The 24132-nt window shown below is 46.4% G+C and overlaps 1 protein-coding gene and 1 long non-coding RNA gene across 8 annotated transcripts in view; one reads left to right on the top strand and one right to left on the bottom strand.

Moving 5' to 3' along the window:
- The window catches only part of DCTN1 (dynactin subunit 1), a 30200-nt gene extending 13698 nt beyond the window's left edge, over positions 1 to 16502 (bottom strand). For 3 of the 7 annotated variants that reach the window (XM_036087606.2, XM_036087608.2, XM_036087610.2), the window contains exons 1-5: positions 5264 to 5581; positions 3324 to 3569; positions 2979 to 3057; positions 2744 to 2778; positions 1999 to 2019 (exon numbers count right to left, since the gene is read on the bottom strand). In XM_036087606.2, the coding sequence (XP_035943499.1) occupies positions 1999 to 2019; positions 2744 to 2778; positions 2979 to 3057; positions 3324 to 3569; positions 5264 to 5296 (414 nt within the window). In that variant the 5' untranslated portion in view covers positions 5297 to 5581. Of the gene's footprint in view, positions 1 to 1998; positions 2020 to 2743; positions 2779 to 2978; positions 3058 to 3323; positions 3570 to 5263; positions 5582 to 16425 lie in introns of those variants that run through there. The other 4 variants (XM_036087609.2, XM_036087612.2, XM_036087613.2 and 1 more) reach the window with 2 other exon arrangements.
- LOC118532821 (uncharacterized) lies at positions 10591 to 21260 on the top strand. Its single transcript, XR_004915905.2, has 3 exons — positions 10591 to 10795; positions 16103 to 16227; positions 19927 to 21260. It is a non-coding gene; the product is annotated as an uncharacterized LOC118532821 (long non-coding RNA).
- Positions 21261 to 24132: the final 2872 nt, after the last annotated feature.

Genomic DNA, 24132 nt, shown 5'->3' with positions numbered 1-24132 from the left:
TCTCCTAGCAACGGCCGGGCTCTGCTGGCTCCTCCTCCTCCACATGACTGGACAAAGTCCTGCGCAGAACCCGCCCTGCTTCTTCCTCCATAGAACAGGTTCTGACTCCTCCCTCCCCTTCCCTGCCCAACCCCCCCCCCCCCCCCAATCCCCAAGAGTCTGCTCCAAGAAACTGGGCTAGGGGCCATCCCAGAAATGGTACTCTCTGGGGCCGGGGCATGACTGGGCAGGGCCAGGAGCCTCACTGCTCCACCAGCCTCTCATACACTCCCCTCTGCCCACAGCCCCATCAACTCCACTGTCTGTTACACACACAGACAACGCCCTTAAGGTTGGTCTCTCATGAGGCACACGCACCCAGAATACCCCTCCTGTGACAGCACCCGCTCTGAGGGGCACAAAATGACACTAAGAAACCCCAGGGAACATTCAGCAGCAGCTCTAGTGACAGTATTTGGCTCTTCCCCCAAACCTCCCCTGGTTGCAGGCAGGTTAAAGCCTGTCTCTAAAGACCTTCCAGAAGGGACTGGGCACCTTGCAGAGACATCTGGGTTCCCTTCTGCCCTCCCCTTCAAAGTTCTTTTTTTTTTTTTTTTTTTTGGTTCTGGTGCTGGCTCCCTGTTTCCCCCGGGGGTGAGAGCAGGGCCCTGGGCTAAGTGGTCTGCTGTGAGAGAGCCACTGGAAAGGAAGACCTGGCTGTGGACGGGACTATTTGGCGCTCTGCACAGGAGCAAAGAAGGCCCTGTAACCCAGCACAGGCAGCTTAGGCTGGGCTTTGCCACATCTCCCCAGGTAGCGGCCCAAACCCCCGCTTTCGGACATAGCTCAGGCCCTGCCCAGGGTCAGGTCCCCCTGTGGCGAGAACTCCTCCATGGGTATCGAACTGCAGGTCCATGCTCTTCTCTACTCAGGGGCCTGAGGCAAGATTGGGAACCCCAACGAGAAGACAATAATCCAGGGAAGAAGCCAAGTTTCTATAACCTTGTAATGGGTTCAGCATCCTTTAGGCATTATTTTCCTTCTTACATCCCCACTCCCACCGGAGCCAGGACCTCAAAGCAAGTACCAGAATGCGGTCTCTTCCATGGCAAGAGTGGGGACCTTGGACAACCAGGAGTCGAAAAGATGTTTTCCTCTCCCCACCCACTGCCCCAATCCAGTAGCTCTCCATGCAGGTCCGAAGGGCCTGAGACAGCTGGCCACAAGGAAATCACAGAACCATACATACGGCACAGGACATACAGGTCAGACGGGCACATGCAGGTCAGAGATGGCTTGGGTACAAGCCCAAGGCAGGGGCTGGTGTGAGGAAGTGGTCACGGCTGTGACTTAAGAGTTTAAAAAGTGTCTGGGGGTGGCACAGTTGAGCCCCACACAATGATGGCTGATGGAAGGCTACAAGGGGTGGGAGGTGGGCCTCAGCACAGCACCAGAGGCAGGAAGAGGCAGGGAAAGACCGATGGAGCAGAGCAAGGGTGGGCATCCATGGCTAGCGCCCGCCCAGAAACACACACACAGACTCTCCAGCTTTCCAACTCAGGACTGTTTTTCCTGTGCTCTGCTCCCTGGCCTCCTGCCTCCTTGCCCAATCATCTCATCTGGTACTTTCTCCCCTCCCAACCTCCCAGGGTTTCCTCCCACTGCCCCCAAACTCAGACTGAAAACCCAGTGTAACCCAGTAAATGCCCTACTCCATGCTGCTGCTTTACATTTACAGTCGAATGTTTGGAGTCTCTGACTAGAAGTCCTAAGGCAGTGGGGAGGGGGGACAAGTAGGTGCAGGAGTCATCTCTAATGAGTGCCACCTGAGCCTGGACACTGAGCCTGACATCCTTGCATCCCTCAAAGGAACCCTGAAAGCCAAGGCCGCCATTTCCTCTGGCCATCCCAGTCCCAAGGTCACACAAACATGCATGCAGCAGCCCAAGGACATGCAGGACAGCTGGGGAGGAGGCTCATGGCCCTCCCCCACCCAGGTATAAATAGTAAACACACCACCTTCTTAGGCTTCAGTCCCCGCTGCATGAGGAGTAGGAAAGGGCAGAGTTAGAGAACAGACATCACAGTGCGCTAGCTGACCAGACATCCTGGGTAGAGGTGTTAAGACCAACTCAGGTACACACAGGTAAAGGGGAGAGTCAGGTCACTGCCAACTCCTGGGTAAGTGAGAAGAGGGGTCCCTCAAGGATCAGCTTCCAGGATGTCCACACCCTGACACAGAGAAGCTGGGGGGGGGGGGGTCTGAATCCCCACCTCACACACCCTGCGCAGCACAGTGGAGGAGAATTAGAACGACGGGCCCTCTGCATACAGCCTAAAACAGGCAGCAGTAGGCCTGGCTCCTTACCATTCACTTGTGAACAGGAGAGCTCCTTCTTCTTCTAGCTCTCACCTTACCCCTAACCTCTGATCTTTAAGATCCTGGCAGCCTTGGGTACCAAAAGGTAGGAAGCTGGCAACAACACTACTAGGGTCAGACCTGTCTTTCCTATCACCCCTAGCCTTGGCTCCATTTGACCCTAAACTTCTGGGCCCTAACAGTTCTTCCCGGCTACCACCTTTACTCTACCCATAAAGCAGCAACTCATACCCAGAAAGCTTCCTTCTCAGGGAGGTTGGAGACTGGAAGGCTTAACTCCGTTTACTCACCTACTATTTCTACCTGCCTAGGAATGGTCTCCCTCCTCTGTCTCCTTCCCCTCTTTCTCTCTCTTATTCTCCACTCCCACCCCCAACCACTCACCAGTTTGCTGGTCTTTGCAGTTGAGTCCGTTCCCTCTGTAGAAAGCAAGCAGAAACAAAGTGTGTGTTTGTATAGAAGGGTGGGGGCAGAGACCATCGTGGTGGGGTAGAAGAGATGTAACAAGGGAATATGGCGGTGATGGAAAAATCTCATGTACCACTGTGGCCCTGTATTCTGGGGAGAAGTCCTGGGGACTTTTGGATGTGGGAAGGCAACTTAACTGGGTGGCTGTTACCTCTTTTGAGGACCTTTGAGGCAGAAGAATCAGGTGTCTCTGGGGAAGTAGTATCTGCTCCATCTTCAAATACCTGGATCTGAGGCCAGAGAACAGACTCAATATAGCCAGATCAAGGATGGCTGTGATCTGGGCCCCTCCCTAGGCCCCAAGCAAGCCCAGGGTATAGGGCAGCTTCCATAAGGATGGACATAAGGATGGATCACCAATCTTCCCTCCCCCGCTACCTCCCACTCTCTCAACCAGAGACGTACACTCATGCCCAGGAAAAGGGAGCCCCACACAAAAGCTGCACAAGCAACAGAGCATGTGCACATGCATACACTCAGAAAAGGGTAGAGGTACCTGGGACTGACGCACAAAGATGCCATGCCCTTCATCACAAGTGAAGTACTTCCTGCCTTGGACAGTTCCATCATTCTTGCCCTTTGCTTCATCCAGGATCACGCCGACCCATTTGCCAGTGGCAAAGAGTGTGGCTCCAACATAGGCCACAGTGCCTCGGTGGCCTTTTCCAATCACCTCCACACGGGAGCCCACTCGCAGAGGCCGGGCGCTTGCCTCTGCGCTCATTCTGCTGCTGCTGGGTGTCTGAAAGAAAGACACGGGCAAACATACGCAGGTAAGGGCCTCAGGTCAACGGGGTCATCCTAATGCACCAGAAAGGCCCCAGTCAGGATCCTAGTCTAAAGAAGGACAAGCAGTCACTTCCCTGAACCCCATTTTCAGGGTGAAATGGACCCCAAATTCCCTTTTGAAAAATACCAGTGATGTTCTAAGACTTCTCCGAACTCCTCTGGAATCTGCCACAATTTTTAAGAGTTTACATTTAAATTTCATAACAAATCAGAATTCACTGACAGACCTGTGAATGTCACTACATGGCTTTTTTCTCAGGAGCCGAGGAGGGGAATGAAGCTCAAGCGAGTAACTCAATTGAGACCGGGCTCTCCGAAACCCAATGCCCTGACTCAGGTGCCCAAGCTGAGAAGACAGGTGACTCGTGGGTGACCCCACAGAATCCTATTCCACTCCCCAGTGCTGTCTGTCTTCCCTGTGGTCAAACAGCTCTCTTAGGCCTCTCCCTTTCAAAGGTACACAATTGTGCGTCCTTCCAGCCCTCAAGTCACCATCACTCCTTCTGGACCCGACTCGGCCCACCCCATCCACACACCCACCATGACATTTCTAGATGCCTCACCGCAGCCCATTCAACCATTTAGTTCCCTTCCTCCTGGCCTGAGCCCTGTCCTATTAACTCTACCCCAAGCTCTGGAGATCCTTCCCCCACACTATGTTGCTATAAAAAGAAAAACAAAGGCCAGGTAAATCAGGTGCCCTCAGATCTGACCTATACTGTCCCCTAGACTCTGCCCAGTGGTCCAAATGAATGGCTTATCACCCCATGGATGGACACGGCAAAGGAATAGACTAAACATTGTCCTTCGGAAGTTCTCAGCTTCTGACACACCCGTGATGACAGGACACAACATGAAATTAGGTTTCCAAAGAGGGCCATGGTTTAGAAGAAAATCACACCTAAGCCATTTTTAGCAATAGCAGCTCCATGAACTAAGGGCCTTGCAGCAAACAGATGAATGAGGCATGAGAAAGTGACTCCCTGGTTCTAAAGATTCCACAGGGCTCCCTCTGATGCTCCCACTTGGCTTCAGAAGGGAGCCCTGCCAGAGCCTGTCACTCCCCGAATCCCTTCCCTAAAGAGCTCATCGGGGAAGATAAGGATATAGCTCCCAGGGGCTTCAGGACCCCAAATCGCACCTGGGACAGCATGGTTGTTCTCATGGATCTGACAATAAAAAGAACTGACAGTGACATCAGGGCTATCCCCAAACTCAAGAGACTCCCTCAACCTCCCAACCCTAATAAGCCTCTCAGAACCAGGTGGACACAATAGTGGGTACAGATTCAGTCTCAACCAGAAGAGAAAGAAAGCAAGTGACAAACAACAGAGCAGCTCTAAAGAAAGGCGTCACTGTAAGGCCATTCCAACCCACCAACCCCATTAAGAGTCCCCAATATAGTCCAATCCCCTCAGGAACCTCTAGTCAGAGGTCCAATTAGAGTCAAAGGTCAGGCCTTGCCAGTCCCCACCGAGGGTTCAACTCTGGGAGGGGAGGCCTGTCCAGCCTAACACCATCAGTCCCTGCTGTGAGTGGCCCCAGCCTAGCTCCAGCCTGTCTCCCCAGCCCCCACAGCAGTGTCCACGGGCACCCAGGCCTTCTCCAGCAGCCCTCCCAGGGCCATCCCAGATAAGGACCACTTACCCGGCTGTACATATGCCTCTTGCTCTGGGCCATGTTGCTCACCCGGCCTCTACCCCCTCCCCCAGCGGGCCAAAGACAGAGAGAAAAGGCAGAAACCTAGGCAGGAGGGTCAGGGCTCCAGGCCCTCATGGACAGACACAGAAGCCGTCAGGCGCGGCCCTCCCCAGTCCATGGACCTCACTCGGTGGCCTACCGGGGTAGGGATGGGGGCAGAGATGGGGGCTGAGGAGCAAGTCCTCTCTGCTGCCTGATGATTGCTGAACCCAGAGACACCGAATCCTGCTTGCCAGCTGATGAGTCTCACTCTGCGCTAGTGCTGCTCTAGACTTGTCAGGAACCGTGTTAGCCTCTGGGTCCTAGTGCCCCCCTGCTTCACCTGGGCCAGACAAGCAAGGCAGGGACTCAGGGCCTCTGCCCACACCACAGACCCTCAGTAGTCACCTCTAGAGTAAAATGTTACTGTTTAGGGCTGGGAGCATGGCCCTGACTGGTCCTCATAGTCTGCACCCCTCAGCATCACTGCTGCCGACCCCAACACTCCCCCCTCCCACAATGTGCCTCAGCAGGACCACAAGCATCAAGTGACACTTCAAAAAAGATCAGCTACCTACGGGCCTCCACGCAGCCAAAATAAGGGTCTCTTACCCCCCTTTTTGGGGCTCTTCTTTCTCCCTCCTTTTTCTAAGCTCTAGACTCTGGACCCAAACCCATAGAATTAGTCTGGATTTCAATTTCACACCGGGCCAAAGCAGCCAGACCCGGCGCACTACACAGCAAAGGAAGGGCAGTAATGGAGATAACTTCATAGAGCAAAGCAACTCAAGTACCTACGTTCCCCCCACACTGGCAAAGGTTGTCAGACCCTTTCTCCCTTCCGGCTGTTATAAAGGGCCAGGCTCAAACCCCAAGACTATCAGGTTCAACTGGATGAATAAGAGCAGAGAGCTCCACATGCCCCTTGTAGCGCAGAGCCCAGTCCACCTCAACCACCTGCCCCTTACACGCTTGGCCTTGCTTCCTAGCCATCTCCTTAATAGAAAAAAATGAGATGGTTTCTTTTCTATATTTCACCAAATTTCTTTAATAACCACCTATTACTGGGGTGCCTGGGTGGCTCAGTCGTTAAGCGTCTGCCTTCGGCTCAGGTCATGATCCCGGGGTCCTGGGATCGAGTCCCACATCAGGCTCCCTGCTCGGCGGGAGGCCTGCTTCTCCCTCTCCCACTCCCCCTGCTTGCCTGCTTGTGTTCCCTCTCTCGCTGGGTCTCTCTCTCTCTGTCAAATAAATAAATAAAATCTTAAAAAAAAAAAAAAAAACCCTATTACTTTTATAATTACAAATATTTAATTTAATAAGATTAAGCATTCTAGTGAGAGGTCTCCAGAGGGCTATGTCATGATGCCACTGCATTCATTTAACCATCTAATGTGGGCTAGGAGCCAACACATCAGGCTCCCTGCCCCTGAGCACTCAACAAGGTTGGCCTGGGGTCTGACCCATATAGCTCCACTACGTGCGGGGGGATCTAGTGATACCTGTCTTGTCTGTGCTGCACTTCACTAGCCAAACAGAATCTTCCTCCACTCCACCCTCTAAGGCAGGCCAGATAGCCCAACAGGAGAATGACAGCCAACAGCCAGATATATGGCCCCAAAACACCTCTCCACATCTTCAATCCTGGCCAGACCCCCTAGGGAACCATTTCTCTCGTCCCCTGCAAAAATCTTCATGTTTGCCCCCTCCCTTCCCTATTTACATTTACCCAGGTAGGCAGGACCATGCAGCTCCTTGCAGCCTGGACTTCGCATGTTCAGAGCACTTTACAGTCTACAGAGCACCTTGAAAAACACAATTTTATAGTACCACGGTTAAGAGTACTGTTTCTAGACTCGGACTGCTTATGTTCAATTCCTGGCCTCACTGGTGAACTACATAAACTTTGTCCAGTTACTTAACATCTCTGTGCTTCGATTTCCTTATCTGTCATTTGGGAACAAAGGACATATCTCAGAGAGCTGTTGTGAGGATTAGCCAAGATAATCCATGTACAACATTGAGGACATTGCCTGGTATTTAGTAAGTACTCAACAAAAGTCAGCTAGTATCGATGCTGTTATCCTCATATTTGGACATCACAATAACCCCAGAGAGAAGCAGGCCGGGGACAGTGCTGACAAGGAAACTGAGGCTTAGAGAGCTGAGTAACTTCCCAGAAGTTACACAGAAGGTGAGGAGTGGAGCCAAAACTGGAACCAGAGCCTGACCCGGGACCCTCTGCATTTTCCACTAGCCTCAGTGTTGACCACACACCTCTCTAGGCTTCTTCCTAGGTCATGCTCCTCCCCTAGACCACACTGCCTCGAGATTCAGGAGAACTCGTATCTAAGAACAACCTCACAACTCACCAGCCACACAGGTTTATATGGTCACCTAAATTCCTGGAGGCTGTTTCTTCTCCTATAAAATGGGAATATCATCTGCCATCTCTATGTTAATGTTACTAGGCCCGAATAAGGTAATGCATTTGAAAGTGCTTTGCAAAAAATACAGAAGCTACAGAAGTGCAAAAAATTAGCTGACATGATAACAGATGATATATAAGTCTAAAAATAAAGTATCTAGACAACAAATGTTATAAGGAATTACAGACAAAAGAAAGGTGAACTAAAAAGGGGTTGAAAAAAGAAAAAGAAAAGGGGTACCTATATCTTGAATTATGGGCTGTTTTCTGGATATGTAAAAAGGCCAACAAATACTGTAAGTTATGAACACACTGAGTAGAGACAGTATAATTTTGCTTGACTAGGGAATATTAAAGACGACTAGGTTGGCTTTAGTAAAGAATTCTAGACAAGTTCTTCTATCGAACTATAAGCCTCTTAAAGCACAGCCCACAACTTCCCTCTTTGTGATCCCATCACCCTTAGTTCATGGAGTCAAATATTTATTGAGAAAATAAACACATCAGTATTGAGATGTACTAGAAGGTGGGTATGGATAGTCAGGGAGTTTAACATTCAGGTAGAGATAGATAAGTCCATCTACATGATTGCAACAACCAGGTCTCTTCCTGAGCAAGAGACTGGCATAACGAAAACTATTTTGGGAGGATCAAATGGGTGGCAGAGCAGGCTGGAGTGGAGGCAGGGGCAACTCAGTAAAGACAGGAAAACAGCAGGGAGACTGCTGCACACTGAGCAAGGGGTGAGGAGGGTCTGAACCAGGGAAGGGAGGGAAGGAGAGAGGGAAGGAGAGGGGAAGAAGGAGGGGAGGATAGGAGCTAATTCAGAGAATGTACAAAAATGCCCTGAGAAGGCCCTAGGACAGATCACACGTGGGAAAAGAGGCAGAGTGCCTGCACGGGCTCCAGAGACAGACAGACCTAGATACAGCTTTGGTTCTCCTTATTTCCTCACCTGTATGATTCTGGTCAAGATATTTAACCTTCTGAGCCCAGCTACCTCATCTGAAAAAAGGGGGAGATAATACCTACCTCACAGGGATGTTGTGAGGATTAAATAAGATTGAAGAAAGCATTTAACACAGTGCCTGGCACAGAATATATGCTCAACAAAATGTAGATACCATCTTCATCATTATTGAGAAGATACATCAATGATGATTTACACACAGTAGGAACTTAAATGTTGCATAAATAAGTGGATGGATGAAGGAATGCATGAACAAAAAAATGAATGAATGAACTCAGGAGCTTTCAAGCATGAGTAATGGAAGAATGATGATCAAAAACATTAAAAGAATTGGGAGGAAATGGGAAGGCAAACTGAACATGTTAGGAGAGAGAAGATAAGTCTGTTCTTAGGGCCTTCTCTGGAGCAAATTTGACTGTGTACACTAACACACATATGTCACTATCTCCTTCCAAAATGCACCTGTGATGCAGACAAAACAGACTGCATTATCTCTATCCTATAGGTGATGGAAGTGAGTCTCAGAAGTCAAATAACTCTCCTAAGTCTCATGGCCAGAAATGGCAGGGGGGCACATTTGACTAGCTGTACAAACACGTGATCCTTCCATAGCACCATTGGGCCCCATCCCATGTCACATGGGACAATTCTGTGTTACATGTTCCCTCAGCCAGAGATGAGACCAATACGCTGTGGATTTAATTCATTTTCCTCCCCACGTATATTAAATACTGTTGAAATATCTAGGAAAACGGGAAGAGAGGAGGGAAAAAATCTCAATCTCTGTCTGATAAATAGGTAACCAATGGTCTTGGAGATTATTTCAGAAAATGACAGGAAAGCGAGTAGATTGTTAAGAATTAAGGAACAAGTAAGAAGAAGAAGTCTCTTTGGCACTGAGCCTGCACTATTCCTACCTTGTTTTACTAGCACCCCAGCATCCTTTGAGCCCTTGACCTCCTCTTGTCTCATCTCACCTAAACTTGATCCTGAGCTAACCCAACTGTCTGATTTCACTCATCCCTCTCATAGAGGAGCTGGTTTGAGTCCCAGGCAGTCTCATAGCAGAGTCCACACACTTGAACTGAACTGTATCAGGTAGTGGGTATAGAGTAGTCTGGTTACAAAGATAAAAGAAACACAATAGTAACTAGCAAGATTCAGATTTTCTTCAGACTAGGACAAAATTGTACATCTCTGAAAGCACTGGTAAGGAAGGGATAAGTGTGGATGTAAGTCCCTCAGGAATCAGGAAAAAAAGAGCTATTTGCTCACTGAGTGGGGAACAGAGGCTGTGGGACTAGAAGCATGGAAGGCTGGATTTCAGATACACAGGAACCCAGAAAGAAGACACGTACACACCCCATTGCTCCAATGTCCTACTCCAGTATCTGCCTTATAAATCTCATACGGACAGGGCCTAAATCCTAAACGGACTTTCTTTACCTTTCCAGCTCCTTGCTATCCCCAAAAATGTCTGCAGCCCACTCTCAATCTGAATGCAACTCCACCTCCTCCCAAACTATCCCCTTGCCCCAAGAATACCCAGTGACTGCCAGGCCCACCTCCAAAGGCCCAGACCTCCAAGAGCCAGGAAGGAAGTCTACATAATATGACTCACTTATCCTCAATAAAGGAACTTTTGCAGGAAGGCAGCGGGTACGTGAGTAGCCCCCAGCCCCATACTCAAGAACTGCAACCTTCCCCATGCTAGCAGAAGTCCTACTTGACAGCCTGTTTGAAGTTCCTGCTGGTTCCTCCCCGTGAATCAACCAGCAATTCTCTGGCACTAGGACCCTGCAGACAGGGAACCCGGAGCCTGCGCTCTAAAGAGAGAGATGCACCATTTCACAACTTCAGCAAAAGCCAAGGCAGCCAACAAAGCCACAGCCACCTTGGCTGTGCTTGGGCTCTGCCTTTTGGGCAGCTCACCGGCCACTCCCCAAAAGCAGAGCATTCTGTCCTTTCTCTTTTTAAATCCACGTCATCGTTTGATCATAATGGAAATCAATCTCCTCAGGTCACCACGCAAAGGCGTATCCATAGCAACCACAAGAGGAAGGACACGGATATGATGCTCCAGTAGCTGCAGCAGCAAAAGGTAAGCCTGTTTCTCTTCCATCCATGCTATCCCACCATTCTCCCCCTTCATTCAATCACATTAAAGGGAAAAACATAAAAGGTGAGTGTTAATGATCTATGCTATTATGTAAGGTTATAAGTCTGCCTACTCCCATATCTGGCAGAAAAAAAATTCTCTTTTTCTGGTTGGATGGGGACAATTCCCTTTTAAGTATTCACTGTCTCAGGTGACACAGTCTCAGCCTGCAATACCGACAAAGCACTATCAGTCACTTGTCTTTCTCGTCAGGATGCTAGTCTCATTCAAGGACTTCAGAGTTCCCTACGTAGTTGTAAAAGGCCAGCAGCCACATTGACCCCACCACCCTGCCCACCCGTGCCACTAGCATGCCCACACTGGCCAGATAAGACCTGCTCCTTAGCAGCCCTAGACTCCAGCCCCTCAAGGTCCAGAAACTGGGAACTGGGATTCAATTTCTGCCTCCTCTGATGCCTCAGGGGGAGGAGTGCCATTTCTGCAGAGGTAAGAGACTCATCAAACACAAGCACTACTAAGCCTAAGTAATCCTCCATGCCTCCATTTCCTCTTGTGTAAAATAGAGACCGTAACAATACCTTTCTAACAGAGTTGTTGTGAGAAGGCCTGAAAAGCACTCAGAAGAGTCCTGGTATGAAGCACTCAATAAACATCAGCCATTATTATTATGAGAAAGAGGAAGGAGGGGCCTACAGTGTGAGGTTTAAGTTCCGAGGGTACTCAACACTGGTGGAGAGAATCTCAGGTCTGATCTCCGTCGCTTTTCTCTGGACAGTTATTTCAGGCTTCCCTTACTACTTTAAGTCCCTGTTCCTGTCTGAGCCCACACCACACCTCCCCCAGCAGATAAAGTTGCTAAGAAAGAGAACTGAACCTACTAGAGAAAAATTCCTTTGCAAATCTAGCCAGATCTGCCACCATCGCTGCCCCTTTCTTCCCACATGCTCTCCTTTCTTCTGTCATTCCTCTTTCAAAGAAAATGATGTCCCTTTCTTTTCAGGGCCAACCCCTCCACCCTCCTCTGAGGACCTGATTTAGCAATCATCTTTTCTCTTGTGCCTTCAACTGCACCCTCTCTACTCGTTCTTACACATTATTAGGTAAACCTATGCTCAAGACTTCTAGGAAAAACCGTCTCTAGTCTCTAGTCTCTGCTCAGCAAGATGCCACCATCTCCCTTCTTTCCCTGCTGGGCTACTCAAAGTGAGTACACCCTCCCTCTCCTCCTTTCCCATCCACTCCTCAATCTGGCTCAACCTTGCTCCTGTCCCTACCACTTCTCAGAAGCTGCTCACACTAAAAAAGTGAAAGAGCCCCAGTGACCACAATCTCCTAACTGTGCAGTCTCAAGGTGCATTTTCCAAGCTCATCCTACTTGACTTCCCTGCAGCAACTGAAGCTGCGGATCCTCTTCCTGGAACTTCTTCCTCTCCTAGCTCCCTGGGCAACATTCTCTCCTACCTTGCACACCAACCCTTCTTGCCTCCTCTGTCATCTTCAGCCTCCTATAAGCATAGCTGGGCTCATCCATTCCCACGGCATCAACCCCCACTCACACCTATGCCCCAGGCATAGACTCTCCTCTGAACCTTAGACCCACGCTTCCACCTGTCTGCTAAGTGCCACAGACGCCCCCCAAGTTCAACATAACTCAAAACACACTTGGTATCTTCCCCCTCAAAAAATGTTCCTCTTCTATATTTCCTCTTTACTACTGGCACCACCACCCACCCAAAACAGAAAACGGAGTCATCCTTAACAATTCCCTCTCTCGTTCTTAACAACCAGTTAATCATTGTATCAGGTTGACTGTCTCTACGATCTCACTCAGATTCATCTCCTTTCCACCCCCACTAACCTAATCCTTAGTTCAGTGTTATACATGCTTATGTTATATTACAAGAGTCTCCTGATGTCCCCGATCTAAATTCTCCCTTTAGTCTACTTCCACAGTTAGCTTCCCAAAATACAATCACATCACCTCTGCCCGCAAAACTGAATCTTCTTAGCACAGCACTTCAGGTCGAAACCTGGCCTCATTATGAATATCTAGTCTCATCAATCACCTCTCCTCTGATCCCAAAGTTCTTATATTCCAGCTACATGGACCTACTTACCTTCGCCCTTCTGCCTCTATAAATGTTGCAAAAATCGCAACGCCATTCTCTTTCCTCATCATCAAGGCTCAGCTCAATTATCACCTCTTTCCTGAAGATTCCCAATGTCTCCATGCAGAGCTAGTCATTCCCTCCTGTGCCCTCACACAGCACTTTGGACATATATTACAACATCACATTTTTATTAAAATATTGTCTCCCTTATCCCATCATGAACTCCTCCAGGGAAGAGAGCTTTTATTCATTTCAGTATCCTAAGCACGGAACACAGAAGACATTCAATGTTAAACACAAGCCTGTAGCAACACCAGCCCCTTGGGATGTAAGCCGGCTCTGACAAGTTTCCCAGAGTCGCTCCACCCTTAAAGACCCTGCCCGGTAGAGGAAATTAACAGTCCTGTACCCACGAACCCCAGCAGATGTAGCTCTTTCCTCTCCAGACAGGAGCCTAAGAAACTAAAAATGGAGGGACAGCCCCACGTCCTACAGAATTTGGTAATGACACGAGTTCTCAATCTCATATGTTTCCATGGTGAGAGGACCACAGAGAGATCTCTAGGCTCTAGGGCAAATGCAGATCTGGGAAAACAGCTTGAGTGAGGCTTTGGGGTGACAAAGGTCCAGTCTTTGCTTAAGTGAAGCCCTCAGGGGATATGTAGGAGTGTGGGGACACTCAATTTGTCCATCAGCCAAGAGCTACTGGTACTAGCCTGAACTTGAAAAGGAAATGAAGGGCGCCTGGGTGGCACGTCATTAAGTGTCTGCCTTCGGCTCAGGTCATGATCCCAGGGTCCTGGGATCGAGCCCCACATCGGGCTCCCTGCTCCCTGGAAAGCCTGCTTCTCCCTCTCCCTCTGCCTGCCGCTCCACCTACTTGTGCTCTCTCTCTCTGTTAAATCAATCAATCAATCATCTTAAAAAAGAAAGAAAGAAAATTGATAGAAAGCCAATTCCAGAGTCTCCAGGATGGCAAGGGCCCTAAGACAGATTTGAATCAGTCAATTGCTCAACACTTACCTCCTCAGGGGACACTGAGGATTCAGTTCTCATTTTGCTTGGTATGGGGCGGACCATCCAAGTCCCCACAGTACCACCAGTAGCTATACACAGTCCAAGCACCCTGGGAATCCTCTACTACAATCCCTCCCAACCCATAACTCCAGGCAGCCACTAGCAATGACAGAGATGGTAGAGAAAAACCTAGAGTGGAAATTGTCAACGGTATCACGATTCCCTCGCGTCTTCTGAATCCTCCCTAACAAGTTCTTCTCCTTTGTATCCTCACGTCAGTCAGGCCCAACTCACCAATTCTTAGTATTGCCTCCCGCATCCCTCTTTTCTCCTCCATTACCACTGTCATCTCTTTGGTTGGCCATTTAAAGCTTTGAGAATTGAGGCAAACTATTTTCCCTCTTTGGTGCCTCATCTACGAAACAGGGTAACAGCTGCTCTGCCTACCTCACAGAATTATTAAATGAGATCATACCTGTGGAAGGTTCTGTAATCTGTAAAATCTTATACATAAATATAAGGCATTCTTATTATCATCAACCTAAGTCCTCTATTACTGATACGTGAAGCGTATCTGGCTCCTTGCCTCTCTCTCCATTTCCAACCACATTATATCCCACAGTAAGACAATGACACTCTCTTAAATACTATTTCGCTCATATGCCCACCCGCCTCAAATCTTTCACTGACATACCATTTCTTACTTTAATCAAACAGTCCTGGCTCTCACATATGCACTGTCATCTCTGCACCACTGAGTCAGCTGCTTAGGATGCTTTCCCTAGTCTTGCAAGCCCCAACCATCCTTCAAAGGCCAGCCAAAGCCCCACTACACTCCACGCAGAAAGACTAAATTTAAGAGAGGCATTTGAAACAATGTCATGGAAGAATTAAGGATAACTCAGCGGAGGAAACTTGGCGGGAACAGTTATCCTCTAATACTTTAAGTCACCTTTTTGAAGGGGGACTGTACTTTTTTTTCTGTTCAACTGTAAAAGAGAACCTAGGACCGACAGGATGGAAGTTGCAGAGACGTATTTCAGCAAACTGAAAAACTTCCTTACTAAGCTATCTCAAGATGAAATGTAGTAAATTCCTCATTATTAGAAATGTTCAAGCCCAAACTGGCTATTTGGGAAGGATATTTTAGATGGACTTCAACTCTCACAAGGGTAACTGAACTTGAATCACAGCAGTTTAGATCTGAAAGGAACCTCAGTGCTCTTCTAGTCCAGCCTCCTATTTTACAGGTCTGGACAGGTGAAGTGGCTCACTCAAGGCAGCAAAGTTTGTATCCGAGAGCAGGAAGAATATGGCCTCTGAATCTCAACCCAGTGATTTACACCCTTGCTCTTCAAAGTGTGATCTGAAGAGCAGCAGCACGTGGAAACTTGTAAGAAATGTCGACCCAAGAGCGATCTGTTTTTTAACAAGACCGGCAGGTGTATGCGCCATTAAAGTCTGAAAAGCATTGACCTGCACTGTCCCTTCCAAACCTTGATTTTCTCATTCTGGAATTGCATTTCCCAAACTATCTCAGATGTTAAACAGAGTCAGCACTCAAGAAAAACAGCATTTCCCATTCAAATCTGGGAAAGTCTCCATACAATACTTGCCGTGTGAGATTCATGGTAACTATCTTTAGCATAGTGAAGGCTCTGAAATATTCTGTAGAAAAGTTTAACCATGAAGTTTCTAAACGTATTTGAGCACGAAATGCCTTAAGGAAAAAAAGAAAAAGTTATGGCACTCTCCTTTAACATCCCCGTAGCTCAGGCTCTGGCTGTACACCAGGTAAAGCGTCAGTCTCGACCTCATAGCTCTTGGACTCTCGGTACCTTAAGCGTACTGGATTAGCAAGTGGTCAGCATGGGCTTGCTGTTCTCATCACTGCAATACATGAGGGGCAGCTTCTAAATCACTGCCTCTTTAAAAACAGTGGGGTTCCTTATCTGTGTGATTTACCTGTGGTTCTGCCTTAAAGACAAGCGCAATGTGCAAGATGACTACTCAAGGGTCATCCTGCCAGTAAAAGCGGACCCCAGGAGTGGGAGACACAGACACAACAGACCCATATCCAAGCCCCCACGCTTGAGTCCTCTATGGGTTTTGGGTTTTTTGTTTTTCGTTTGACACAAACTTCTCAACCATGTGCCCATAGAAACCTGTGGCTCGCAATGGGTTCAGACGCTCCCAGGAAAGGAGGGAGACCCTCGCCGCTGTGGAGGAATTCGGAGGCGCAACCACTCCGACCCCGGGAGAACACGGCCAGGCTGAAGAGCGCAGGTGGGTCGGACAGGCCCCGACGCAGGCAGGCGCCCACCCCGCCGCGGCCCACCCTTACCGTCCCCGCTCCGCACACCGGGCTCCACGCCGCGCCCCAGCCCAGCACCGGCCCCCCCACCCCCCGGTCCACCGCCGGGAACCTAGCGAACACGCGGGGGGCGGCGGAGGAGACGGTTGGCAGGGTGGCCGCCTCCGTACCTGTCCTGTCAGGGGCTCCGCGCCCGGATCCGGCCCCACCACAGGCGACCGACGCCCCACTCCTTGCCGGTCGCGCCCCGCCCGCCCCGCCCGCGTGGGCTGCCCGACGCGCCGCCCGACCCCTTGAGGTCCGCCCCACACCCTCTCATCCCAGAGGCCCAGCGGCGCTCCGGCTCCAGGGAACACGCTACTCTTCCCAAAGACCAGCTCTGGTTAAAAACTGCGCGCTGAGCGCAGCCGAGGAGACCGCGGTCAGGCACAAAACTGGACACCTGGAGCGAAATGTGCGCGTGCGCAATGTGTCTGGGCAGCCAATTAGGACCACAGGAGAGAGGCGCCTCTAGGCCTGCGCCCTCTGCCGGCCGAGGGGAGACAGCGCTCAGGAACTGGAGGACTCCTTGCTCTGGGCAAATGTATCTCCAGGGGTCTCTAAGCATTTGAGCGCTAAACTGCTAATTAAAACATTAGTGATAACCATATCTCGTCAGGAAGCTTGAGGAAAAAATTAAATTTTGCGGCTACTCGGCGTTATCTGTATGGGGATACAGGCATTCTCATGCCCTTACGATGGGAATGCAAATAACGCAAATGCATGTAATGGCATTTTGGTCTTTTTAATTTAAAAAGAAAAAAAAAAGAAACATTAAAAGGACAAACTCCTTGACCCAATGTACCTACTTCTAATAGTGTAATCAAAGAAATGAAATAATAGGACAAGTGTTCAAAGATACTTGTACAAGGATGTTGGGAGAGCCAGGATTTGACAGATGAGGGGTTTGAATTCTAACTGCAATTTACAGGCTGTGTGAGATTTTGGGTGGGTTCCTTAATCCTTCCATGTCCCTGTCTCCTCATTTGTAAGATGGGAATGTTAATGATATTATCTATATTACTAGGTTGTTAGGAAAATTAAATGAATCCATTTAAAGAGCCTGAATAATAACCATTGTAATGTTATGTTTATCTCAGTTAATCTAAGATTGAAAACAACCTGAAAAGTCCATAAAATTGATGGTGAGGTGGAGGTGGGGGTGGAGGTATAAATGGTAGAAAGGATGAATTGGACAACGTCTCCACCATGGCCCCGTTTTTTCCCCCCATTTCATATTCTAAATATTTCTGGTATATTGAATGGATAATGCATTTGCATAAGTCAAAAATCAAAACAATATAAAAAGTATACACTGAAAAACCTCCCTTCAAACTTTGTTTCCATCTACTCCTTCCTTCTGCCCATTACAAGTAACCTTTGTTTTTAGTTTCTTGTTTATCCTCTCAGTGTTCTACGCAAATGCAAGCAAATATGAATATATAGCCTTACTCCTCCCATTTCTTATGCAAAAGGTAGCATGCTATATACACTTGCATCTTGGTTTCTTTACTTAATATATTTTGGATATCTTTCTAAATCAGTAAATAGACAGCTTCTTTATTAGGGTTTTTTGTTTGTTTGTTTGTTTTTAGAGAGAGAAAGCAAGCACAGGATGAGGGAGTGGGGCAGGTGGAGGAGGCAGAGGGAGAGAGAGAATCTCAAGCAGGCCCCATGCCCAGTGTGAATCCTGAAGTGGGGCTCAATCCCATGACCCTGAGATCATGACCTGAGCCGAAATCAGGAGTTGGATGCTTAACCAACTGAGTCATCCAGGTGCCCCTCTTATTTTTTTCACTGCATGGTACTCTATTGCCTGGATATACATAATTTATGAACCAGCCTCTTCTAGTGGGATACTTTGTTTCCAATCTTTTGCTGCTGCAAGCAAAGCTACAACGAATCACCTTGTACATATGGCACTTCATATGTGAGCAGGTATATACAGGTAGGACACATCTGGGTCAAATAATAAATGCATCTGTAATTTTAGTAGAAATGGCCTCCATCCCCTTCAATCGAAGAGAAACAGCATATAAAAATAAATGTGAAAAGTACTACATGCACATCTTATTGTGGTAACACATACATAAAACGTCCCATTTTAACTATTTTTAAGCATATAGTTCAGTGGAACTGAGTACACTTACATTATCCTGCAACTGTAGGGACCAAGGGCAGTCTGCCCCAAAATGTGCCATTTTGACATGCAGATTATTTCAAGCTAAAAACAACCAAGGACTGTGCTCGCCTCGGCAGCACATATACTAAAAACAACCAAGGACTAAGAGAGGAAGACATTTTGACCTCCCATCTAACTGCCTAAATTAACTTAGCTGGAGGACATGCTTCAGGAAGAGTTCTCACCATAAATAACTACATTATAATATGAACTAGGGGTGGTAGAAAGGGAGGAACCTAGCAAGGCCTGTTTGATAAAAATTCCTTCTATGTCCCTTGTTTCTGGATGGCCCAGCAACTATTTGTTCACCAAACATTTACTCTTTTCATCTGCTTCTGACTTGCTTTCCTTCCCTTTCTAGTCCCAGACTTCTACTGCCCTCTCCTTAGTTCAAGATGACATACATACTTCAGTTTGCCTGACTGCTTTGGAATCTCATGTCTGTGTGGACTTCCTGTTTGTATGTAATTAAATTTGATTTTCTCTTGTTAATCTGTCTCATGTCAATTCAATTCTTAGACCAGCTAGAAGAATTTTGAAGGGTACAGGAAAAGTTTTCCTCCCCAGCACAACCATCACCACTACCATCTTCCCTTTCTGAAATTCTGTACCCATTAAACATGAATTCCCTTTTCTCCCCTCCCCCAGGCCCTGGTAACAAGCATTCTACTATCTGTCTCTATGAATTTGACTACTCTAAGTATATAATGGAATCATACAGAATTTATATAAATGGAATCATACAAAATTTGTGCCTGGCTTACATTTTCAAGGTTCATTCATGTTGTAGCATGTGTCAGCATTTCTTTCCTTTTTAAGGCTGAATAATGTTCCCTTCTGTGTATATACCACATTCTGTTCATCCATTCTCCCATCAGTGGCCATTTGGGTTGTTTCTACCTTTTGGCTATTGTGAGTATGCACATATTTTAAAAACATATATATCCCACTCATCGCATCCCCCAAGATGCCTACCCAAAGCAGCTCATTGCCAGTGTTTTGTTTGTTTGTTTTGTTATTCAAGAGTCAGGCTCTGAAAACTTAAGCATTTTAGATGCAAATAGCAGCTTCCTATATACACTGTTCCAAACCTTGTTTTTATCTCCACTGGACACTAAATCTTGGAGGCTGTCTATATTAGTACATATTGATCTCTTGAAATTTTTTTTTAAGTGAACATTTTTGAGCTGGAGTCATCCCTCTGAGTGACTTAAACAATCTTTAACAGATGCGCTGAGTTTTCATGTGAAGTAGCCAGACCTCAGGGTGGAATGGGAGTAGGGATACAGGAAAGACCCAAATGCTTCTCAGCACCGTGAAAGGGGGTCCCCCTGAGTCTTAAGGATAGGATGTGATAATAGGAGAAATATTGTTTCTTTTACATTGGATTAGGCTGCATAGTCTTCAAGGAAGATTAATATTGTCTTTGTTCTATGTCTTTTTTTCATAGGTGCCAGCCTGAGGGTCCCTCTGATGGGGAATTCCAATTTGCATGACTGGAGTCTATCCTCCCAAACTGTGATGCTGAACAGAGAATATCTGTGCTCATCGGGTGGAATCCTGTGCATTCCAGAACATGGGAGGGCAGGCACCAAGAGGGGAAAACCTCCCCTTGAGGAAAAGAATACTGTTTCCTAGAAGGAGGAGGTGGTTTTCAGGCTGAGAGACTTGAAGAGGCGATTGGATAAAGGCACAGAGCAAGCCACATGCAGAAGAATGAAAGTGGACCATTTTCTTACACCATACACAAAAATAGACTCAAAATGGATTAAAGACCTAAATGTGAGACAGGAATCCATCAAAATCCTAGAGGAGAACACAGGCAGCAACCTCTTTGACCTTGGCTGCAGCAACTTCTTCCTAGACACATCGCCAAAGGCAAAGGAAACAAAGGCAAAAATGAACTATTGGGACTTCATCAAGATAAAAAGCTTTTGCACAGCAAAGGAAACAGTTGACAAAACCAAAAGACAACCGACAGAATGGGAGAAGATATTTATAAATGTCTTATCAGATAAAGGGCTAGCATCCAAAATCTATAAAGAACTTATCAAACTCAACACCCAAAGAACAAATAATCCAGTCAAGAAATGGGCAGAAGACATGAACAGACATTTCTGCAAAGAAGACATACAAATGGCCAACAGACACATGAAAAAATGCTCAACATCACTCTGCATCAGGGAAATACAAATCAAAACCACAGTGAGATACCACCTCACACCCATCAAAATGGCTAAAATTAACAAGTCGGGAAATGGCAGATGTTTACGAGAATGCACAGAAAGGGGAACCCTCCTACACTGTTGCTGGGAATGCAAACTGGTGCAGCCACTCTGGAAGACAGTATGGAGGTTCCTCAAAAAGTTGAAAATAGAGCTACCCTATGACCCAGTAATTGCACTACTAGGTATTTACCGCAAAGGTACAAACAGTGATTTGAAGGGGCGTCTGCACCCCAATGTTTATAGCAGCAATGTCCACAATAGCCAAAATATGGATAGAGCCCAGATATCCATTGACAGATGAATGGATAAAGAAGATGTGGTGTGTATATATACATATATATATATGTATGTATGTATATATACACACATACACACACACACACACATGCATATACACAATGGAATACTACTCAGCCATCAAAAAATGAAATCTTGTCCCTTACAACAATGTGGATGGAACTCGAGGGTATTATGCTAAGCGAAATAAGTCAGTCAGAGAAAGACAAATATATGATTTCATTCATATGTGAAATTTAAGAAACAAAATAGAGGATCATAGGGGAAGGGAGGGAAAAATAAGATGAAAACAGAGGGAGACAAACCATAAGAGACTGTTAACGATAGGAAACAAACTGAGGGTTGCTGGAGGGGAGGGGGGTGGGGGATGGGGAACCTGGATGATGGACATTAAGGAGGGCACTTGATGGAATGAGCACTAGGTGTTATATGCAATTGATAAATCACTAAATTCTACCCCTGAAACTAATAATACACTATATGTTAATTAAATTAATTTAAATAAATAAATAATTTATAGTTGAAGAAGTATATTCATATATGCAACTTTTTTCAAAAATATTTAGAAGTGTTTGAATACCGGATTGAATATATATTTTTAAACTTAAATTGAATTAAAATTTAAATTTAAAATTCAGTTCCTCAGCCACATTTCACATACTCAATAGCTACATGTGGGAAGTGCTTTCATAATGGACAGTCTAGAGATTGAACTTCAACCCTTCTTCCCCCTGCTTTTTTATACTTTTACAAGAGCTCTAGCCTTTCAAAAAAGAACCTAATGTTCAATTCATCATTGCTTGGCTTTGTTACCACACACTGGTAGAGTGTGAGGAGCCAAGGTGGCCCAGGGAGAGCCAGGCCTGCTGTTCCCCACTTCTTTCTGGGGTAGGGGTGGGGACAGCATGAGGATGGCCCCTCAGGGGACCTTGAGGACTATGTAATAAGAACCCACTATGTGGGATAAGCCAGAACAATCATAAAAAGTTTCTCTTTTTTAAATTTTTTTAAAGATTTTATTTATTTTTTGACAGAGAGAGAGACAGCGAGAGAGGGAACACAAACAGGGGGAGTGGGAGAGGGAGAAGCAGTCTTCCCGCGGAGCAGGGAGCCCTATGTGAGACTTGATGTGGGGCTCGATCCCAGGACCCCGAGATCATGACCTGAGCAAAAGGCAGACGCTTGATGACTGAGCCACATAGGTGCCCCATAAAAAGTTTCTCTTACAATGAGAACTTAAGACCACACAAGTTCTATTGTAGAAATCATGGGAAAAAATGTATCTACAAATACAGATGTTTTCTTAAATCAGAGTACCAAAGTCCACAAGATCTCATTAGATTCTCTAAAATCAGGAATGCAGAGCTGTCCAATATGTCTGGTTCTAATCAACATTGTATTTTAGGACATAACTAATAAAATAATAAAAAGATACAAAAAACATAAAGATTAGAAGGAGGAAATTAAACTGTAATTTCTCACAGACGATATGATGACCTACATAGAGAATGTCAAAAGAATCTGAAAATTATTGGGGTACCTGGCTGGCTCAGTCAATGGACCATGAGACTCTTGATCTCTGGGTTGTGAGTTCAAGCCCCATGTTGGGTGTGGAGATTACTTAGAAATAGTCTTCAAGGGGTGCCTGCCTGGCTCAGTCAGTAGAGCACGCAACTCTTAATCTCAGGGTTATGAGTTGAGCCCCACATTGGGTGGAGATTACTTAAAAATAAAATATTTTTTAAAATTAAAAATATTTTTTTAAAGACTTTATTTATTTGACAGAGACACAGCGAGAGAGGGAACACAAGCAGGGAGAGTGGGAGAGGGAGAAGCAGGCTTCCTGTGGGAGGGAGCAGGGAGCCTGATGTGGAGCTTGATCCCAGGACTCTGGGATCATGACCTGAGCTGAAGGCAAACGCTTAACAACTGAGCTGCCCAGGCGCCCCAAAATAAAGTCTTTTAAAAAATAATCTGGAAATTATTAGAACTGATTTAAAAATAGCAAAGTGGCTAGATAGAAAATCCACAGAAAAAATCAATTACATTTCCATAACCAACAATGAAAAATTAAATAATATAATTTTATTTATTTATTTATTTATTTTTTAAAGATTTTATTTATTTATTTGACAGAGAGAGACAGCGAGAGAGGGAACACAAGCAGGGGGAGTGGGAGAGGGAGAAGCAGGCTTCCTGCTGAGCAGGGAGCCCGATGTGGGGCTCGATCCCAGGACCCTGGGATCATGACCTGAGCCGAAGGCAGACGCCTAACGACTGAGCCACCCAGGTGCCCCTAATTAATATAATTTTTAAATGAAATTTGATGCAAATTGAATAAACTTAACAAAATATGTGCACAACCAAATTATAAAATCCTATTGAAGAATTTAAGTTAGCCTAAATAAATGAGAGATATAGCATATTCATGAACAGGAAAATTTAATGTCGTAAAGAAGTTTTTATCCCATATTTATGTATTTGAAATAATCCCAGTCAATAACCTACCAGGATATTCCAGGAGCTTATGCTAACAAATTAGTAAATCTGTAGAGAAGAGCCCAGGGCCAAAAATAGCCAAGAAATTCCTGAAGTAAAAGAACACAGTTCCGGGGGTGGAAGTGCTTATTTTAAAGTTATTGTAATTAAGGCAATATGGTACTGATGTAGGTATAGAAAAAAAATAGACCATTAGAACAGAAAAGAGTCTGGACCTAAAACAAACATAGATGCATATGAACATTTGATATTTGACATAATTTATATTATTGGTCAGTGGGAGAGAGACACACTATTCAACAAACGGTGCTGGAATAATTGGCTATACAAACTCGAAAGAAGGGAGGGAAGGAGAAAGGAAGGAATAAATGGGTGCTTTCATTTCTGGCAATAGAGGACTAAATATCATGGAAATTCTACCTGATACAGTGCAACTAAAAATGCTGGAATGCAACATTCACACACACACACACGCACACACGCACGCGCACACCTGCCAGTATTGCCTAAATGAATTGGTGGGAAAGTAAGGGAATTCCTCAGAAGCTAGAGATGATGCGAAATTATAAATCCCAAGGCACAGATGATCACTGGAGTCAGTGTTTGCTAAAACAATCCTTAGTGGCCTGGAA

This window comes from Halichoerus grypus, chromosome 10 (assembly GCF_964656455.1).
Source record: "Halichoerus grypus chromosome 10, mHalGry1.hap1.1, whole genome shotgun sequence".
NCBI classification, from domain to species: domain Eukaryota; kingdom Metazoa; phylum Chordata; class Mammalia; order Carnivora; family Phocidae; genus Halichoerus; species Halichoerus grypus.
Note: the sequence above shows the minus strand (reverse complement) of the source record. Positions and strands in the feature narration are given on the sequence as shown.